The sequence below is a fragment of the Nicotiana tabacum genome, chromosome 4 (assembly GCF_000715075.1).
Source record: "Nicotiana tabacum cultivar K326 chromosome 4, ASM71507v2, whole genome shotgun sequence".
NCBI lineage: Eukaryota > Viridiplantae > Streptophyta > Magnoliopsida > Solanales > Solanaceae > Nicotiana > Nicotiana tabacum.
The window spans coordinates 134,862,335-134,869,187 of NC_134083.1; the positions used below are offsets into that span (position 1 = coordinate 134,862,335).

Consider the following 6,853-nt stretch of genomic DNA (forward strand, 5'->3'; position numbering starts at 1 on the left):
TTTAAGCGGAGAAGGCTAGAGGGACGGGCCCATCATCCCCGAGGTTTGAAGGGTGAAGTTGACCCAAAGGGTCAGCAGCTAGTATTCTGAACGACTTCTACTTACATATCATCAAACTTCAACTTCTTAAAAATAATAATAGTAGCCACTTTCTCCAAAGAGAAATGACTTGCGTAAATGAAATACCAATACGAATGGCAACAAACATATCATATAGCACGTAGGCAAACGGATCAAGAACACAGAGACAATGAAGGGCACAAGTCAGAGCCATTGAAGAAATCGGAACCTTTTTTTGAGTTAAAAAGGGATAGACATATATTATACAGAGAAATAGGATGAACGAGGACAAATTACAAATTGCATGAAGATGTCCACCAGACCAGCACAAATAACAACTTACACACTTGAGCCATTCTAGCACTTGACAGGGGCTGCAATGAACTAGCAAAGATGCTCCGCTTTCGATGCCTTATACCATCCGTATCTAAGAGAAACCACAAGACAAGTGGCGAACTTATAGGGAGATGGACAGAGCTTAAAACTAATGAATCATGCTTCAATTCACATAACCTTCAACAAAGGCTCCTAGATTTTATTAAGCTTTTCGGCGACAACCACAGGATTTGCTTTAGCTATAGCATCCCGACCAGCATTCTTATAATCAAATGGGCAGTCATGTTTGTCCGAATAACGATGAACTGCACAGAAAAGATTGCCACACTTGCAGTTGAAACCTGTTAAACCCACACGCTTGCGGCAAGTATTGCACCTACTTGGGCCCTCTTTTGGCTTCATCTCTGAACTCGAGGCTAATTCTGCAGAAGCTTCTATGGGGACGGCCTTTAATTCCCCCGAGCCAGTTTGCACATCAATGACAGCAGCAACAACAGGCTCTTTGTCATTACTGCTTGAGCTTCCATTTACAATGTTGTCGAAGGATGCAGCTGCAAGTTTAGCTTGTTCCTGCTTCAATATCATGTCCTTGTGACACTTGGAACACATATTCATGGTGGCCGCACTACCAAAAAACCCACAGTTGTTAACACAAAGGATGGGGCCTTCTCTAGCCTGGCAACCTGTCTCTTTTGAAGACTCCATTTCTGCTATAAACCTGCCACTTGCCACATCATAAGCTCATTATGTGCCTGGATATATCATGAAACAATAAAGTACATGCAGATCCCATATCTAAGGGACTCTGCAATTATAAAATATCCAACTTTTTGCGTCATTGCTAGATATATGGTCTATGACCATAAGAACACTTTAAACAACATCACCAAAATATGTGCTTTAGCGTTAATGCAACATTAAATTGCACTCGACACAATAACCTAAAGAGTTAATTACTAGAGGTAAATAGTGAAAAGAAGCAACACTGACCCCCCGGACTTTAGAAGGTGTCAGAGAAAAAGACACAACAGTTTGGAAGAAACCACTTTATATATTTCGACCCAAAAACAAAACTAGATAAAAAAGAAAAACACAAGTCAATTACAAGACAACTTGATGCTACACCTAAAAATATGCTTAAAAGGTGCTAGGTCAACTCACTGTTAAGATGTGCTAGCCTAGACTCTCTCTTAAAAGTCCACCTTGCTTAGATCATTACTTGTTTCATCTGATAGAGAGACAAGCCCAATACTTAGCAAATAGATTTACAGAAAAGACAGTTGAGTTGTTGTCAACAATAGCCGTAGTAGATTATCATAGACTCCTATATCCCATACTGTTTGCCACTTTCACTTTTTTCCCCAATTTAAGAAATGCCTTAATATGATTATCAATATTTCTCAACATACCAAATTAATATGAAAAGTTGAAAGTTTAAATATGTTCTAACTTATATAGTGGAGGGTAGTGTTGAAAAAAAACTGCCCGCTTCTCAAAAGGGTGACACAGTTTTGGGACATCCAACAAAGGCAAGGGTGACAAATGAAAAGGGAAAGAGGGAGATATTCAAAACTGCTTTGCTTGAATAGTTTTTTTTCTAACCAATTATAACTTCTGTCTAGGGGATGCATATCTTTCTCAAATAGAGGTTGACGGAGTTCAACATCAAGCATTCAAGAGAATACATCATATATATAATACCATCAACTCCATCTTATAATTTCTTTTCTATGATACCCATTAACTGACAGTCACTGAAACAATTTCAAGGGAGTCGTAAAATATCAAGCACAAGAGACGGTGATGAGCTAGTAGCCTTTCAGATTCATTTTTTCTCTATCAAATATTTCAAGTAAATGATACTTCTTTAGTATCGAATATCATTAGTTAGTCCACACAGGATAAGGGTGTTGCTACTGACAGAAATGTAACTGGTAAAAGATCCAGGAGTTTTAGCTTCATACAAGAACTTAATTTTTCGACAAATACAGTAGTACTATCTTACCACCTTAAACCATAGAATGTATTTAGAGACTGGTTCATTGCAAGCAAAGAACACACGTATAAACTAGATATTCCAGTATATTAAATGACCATCCTTTACTGGTCACTCCTTTTCATAGTGGTCAAGGAAGTTTTCTTCACGCCATTAGGTCAAGAGTTTAAGGCTGGTAAGTCGGAAACAAAAAAAAAATGACCATCCAAGACCAGGCCACAACTTTATGTCGATAAACTGCTTAATACTTCTCAATCAGACCAACTATTAATTTACCCGACTTAGATCAGGTGCTTACATGGGAAGCATAATGAAACCCAAACGAAAACTCTAACCAAATGCACTTAAGTTCAACTATTTCTCCACCAAGATTACACCACAAGCTCTCAAAATTATGCAACAAAGATACAGAGACTTCCTTACAAAAGCTAAAGCAAAACAAAAGAAGCTAAATGCTCATGGCGCTATCTCAATAATTTTTGATAACCAAAATATATATAAGCAGTGGCACTATCTCAATAATTAACCAAGGGAAATTACAAAGAGAAAAAAACACATAAACTAACATTCAATGCCACAGTTCAGCAAAAGGCTGGACCATATAAAGACTACAAGTACTTCAGATGATTCAGATAACATCCACACTTCTCAATTTTAGTAAATTCATCACAATTACCCCTAAAAACAATGAAATTTAGCCATATGTCACTTGAGTCTGCATATTGATATGCAAAAAAGATAGAAACTTTAAAACAATTTAGTCCTTCAGTTAATTATTATAAAAAATAATTTTTTTTTAAAAAAAACAACCCTTTACCTAAAAACATCACAGAATAGCACGAAAACCCAATATAACAAATATTCAAATCTAACAGATTAACCTAAAGATCACTTTTTTAGCATACAATACAGCCAATACACGCTTAATTTTCTACGAGGATCAAACATAAAATCAATAAAAAAGATATACAAATATTTTTTTTTTAAAATCTCACCGGTCAATCGAATCAAAAGCTTTCCCTGATATTTCTAATAAGAATTAAAACTCAGAAAAATAACTTTTCTCCTTCCCCTATCGAAAACCGAACAATTTTCCAAAAGAAAAAACAATTAGATCAGAATCTACATAAATCAGAATTAAAAGCTTCAACAAAAGAAAAAAAAAAGGCGGAAATTGATAATAATGAAAATACCTTAAACCAGAAGAGATAATTGGAGAAACCGAGAGGGGAATAAATTGAGAGGATTATTAGAGAAAGAGAGATTGGGGGCTGAAAGGAGAAAAAAGGCAAGAGAGAACGATTGAATTGTTGAATTATTTTTTTTTATTTTTTTCTTTATGGCTATTATGGGTCCTATACGGAGTATTTAGAACTTAGCTTGCTTTTTCACTGTCTAAACTAACGTCTTTTTTACCTTTTTGCCATTCCCTTTTCGTTACGGAGATTTGTTTTCTCCGACTTTTGTTACGGAGATTGGCAATTATTTTTTTGGATAGAGATGCAAGCTAATTAATTACTATTAACTAATTAATTTGAAAATATCAAACATCTTTGTAACAACATTTGACGTTTAGATATTATAATAATTTTATAGATAAAAACTATCCAAAAGTTAATTTTTTCTTTTTTTAATGTTACATATAAAACATAAGAAAATAATTTAAATTAATCTCAAACATATGCATATTTTATTAAATAAATATTAAAAAAAACTAATACATTATTAATAAATTTATTATTTATTGTGCAAAGATTTAAACTTTTGTGCAATGAAATGAAAATATAGATATATTTTAAAGAAATTGAATGAAATCTTTAACTATGGAAGTAACATAATATTCTTTATCATACGTGGTGTATTAAAGTTTTAAAATATTTGGTCAAAATCTTTAGACTTACTTTTGATAATCTTAGAGATTTTATATGGCTGTTAAATAATTTTAAAAAAAGCTTACTGTTATAAAGATGGACGTAGATGTTATAGGTAAAAAAAACTGTTATAGATAGATAAGTATAACATAAAAAATCGATACGGAAAAATTTAGCTTTTATAATGAACGTCTGTCATACAAAAATATTGTTATAGAGAGGACTCACCGTAATAATAAACTAATTAAGTGGAGAGTCTTTTTCTTTTCTTTTTTTCCTCCTTTTTTCTGATGATATAGAACAATTTTTCTTTATTACTCTTGGAAAGGCATAAAATTGAAAAAAGATTTTCAGAATGAATAAACTTTCCACTTAATCACCTTAACATTACTAACTAAAGGCTTACTTTATTTGAATTATGAACAATATGTTATTTAATTACCTTTAAGGAATTTTTTTATATATGTCATTGGCCTTTTATCAAGAATTTCCTGTACAAGAAAAATAAAAACTAGGAGAGGAGGGTTCAAGTTATAAGAATTTCTACCTTTTTATCAGGCTGTTGAGCTACAATAGCTTTAATGTCAACATCTAGAAAAAAGGGCAAGGCAAATTCTACTTCAAATAATATGCTAACAAAAAAATATTTTATCTTATTTTATTTTAAATATTTCCTAAATTTGTAAATGGAGAAATAAAAAATCAAAATATAGAGGAAGAGTTACACTCCTACCCCTCCAACGCCTCTCTACAAAATAAACAATTTCAATTTTGTTTTTCATGTAATTATTTTTACGTTTAATCAGATTTTTAATAAACTCCACAAGATAAAGCAAAATTGTCGTTATAATCTTAGAATTACACAAACTAGTTGCATCACATTTTTCATTTGGTTCCATTAACTTAAAGTCGTCGTCGTCGTTCTCTTCTTCTTCTTTTCTATTTAAATAAGTAAATAGTAGTTCGATCTTAAAAATAACAGTAATTTTACTCATTTCTGCCGTATGACAATTCATTTTCACTATATTTTTCGAGTGAAAAAAATTCCAATTATACCTTCGCAAAACCCACTATTTGGACATAGAGGATCCATTAACAGATAAGCAAGTAATACTCCTTTAAAGCAGACAGACAATTCTCAACAAACTATTGTATAAATAGTATAGGTACTTACAACTCAAGAAAAAAACAAGCATTGACATTTTGACAACATAGTAAAACTATTTTTATTGGTATCTATACCATTAATTAAACGTCAAAAATGAAAGCAGCTAAATTGCCTTACTAACTTCGGGCTCTTTAATTTGATGAAAACATCCTACTAACTAGCAGTGCTATTGAATTTCAGCCATTCGACATGCATTGCTAACAAATAGTATTGCTTTATTTTATGTACTATTTGGTCTACTACTAAGATTTTCTCAGTTCTTACTTCATTTTTTTTGTTTGTTTGTTAGTTAGATTTGTTTTGACACTCACAAATGATTTGCTATTAGAAAAGGAAAAAGAAGCATTCACATAAGAAAAACTTATTTGTACCTAATATCTGTATCAACCAATTATATGCAAGGCGTAGTGTTAGCAATAAATTTTGTGTCTGAGAATTAATCAAAGGCGAGAAAATAGTGATAAATTTCAATATTTTGATTAGAAAAATATGGTGGGTTACAAACTCTAAAATATCTCAAATGTAAAAGAGATATAGTTCTCTAAACTTTTTCCTCATGAACGTTGCTTCTCGAGAACTTGATATTGAACTTAACGGACCTTGGATTTGATTCATGAACTTTTTCTTAAATTTGTTGCAACTCATGAACAATTTGATGATACGTCACGAACTAGGGCTTAACATTCAACTATTGTGCACGAACGATTGGAAATCGCCAGCTTGAAATCTTAGCTTGACCTCATCCGATTTGATCACTGACAAAGATTTAGAAGAAGAGTTGGAATGCTTTCTTTAAAGCTTCTCTAGCTTTCCTTCTGCTTGCTTAATGTACATTGTATCTCCTTTTGACTTGTGGGAATTTCCTATTTATAATTGTGGAATAGAAGAGTAGTGATAAGCATTTGTTTTGATTTGATTGGTTTGTTTGAATTTGAACCAATCCCATGTATTTACACTTGGCATGCTTGGATTGGTCAGTCGACTTGACTTGGAATACCACGTGGCTCTACATATGGCAAGATTCTATTGACTACGTCATTTGATTTGCCGCCATAGAGTTTGACATGTGGCATTAGTCTGAGCTTTAAGTTAAGATGAACTAATACCCACTTGGTCCATGAGCTAATGAAATGAACTAATATATTGGAGTCCAACTAAATGGACTTGCCCAAATAAAATTAGTCTTTCATTTAAGAGATTTTCTCCAACATATAAATTAGAAATTTATTTATCCCCTTTAACTAAAGTTTCCTATTTATTAAAACTAACCTTTTTAAAAAAATTGTATGTACTCCTCCTTAAAGGCTCCCAAAAACCATAGTCTTAATTAGGGAAAAAAAATAGGAAGAAGCTGCCTGTTTGGGGACGAAAGAAGAGGGTTTTGAAATTGAGAAGAAGTTGGGAAGCAAGATTACAAAGGGA

General features: G+C 32.6%; 1 protein-coding gene across 1 annotated transcript; it reads right to left on the reverse strand.

Moving 5' to 3' along the window:
- Positions 1 to 273: 273 nt before the first annotated feature.
- Positions 274 to 3,733, reverse strand: LOC107795720 (zinc finger A20 and AN1 domain-containing stress-associated protein 8-like). Its single transcript, XM_016618396.2, has 2 exons — positions 3,586 to 3,733; positions 274 to 1,114 (listed from the first exon to the last, which is right to left on the reverse strand). Exon 2 carries the CDS (start codon positions 1,099 to 1,101, stop codon positions 589 to 591), a length of 513 nt encoding a protein of 170 aa, XP_016473882.2. The 5' UTR covers positions 1,102 to 1,114; positions 3,586 to 3,733; the 3' UTR covers positions 274 to 588.
- Between the last annotated feature and the right edge of the window lie 3,120 nt (positions 3,734 to 6,853).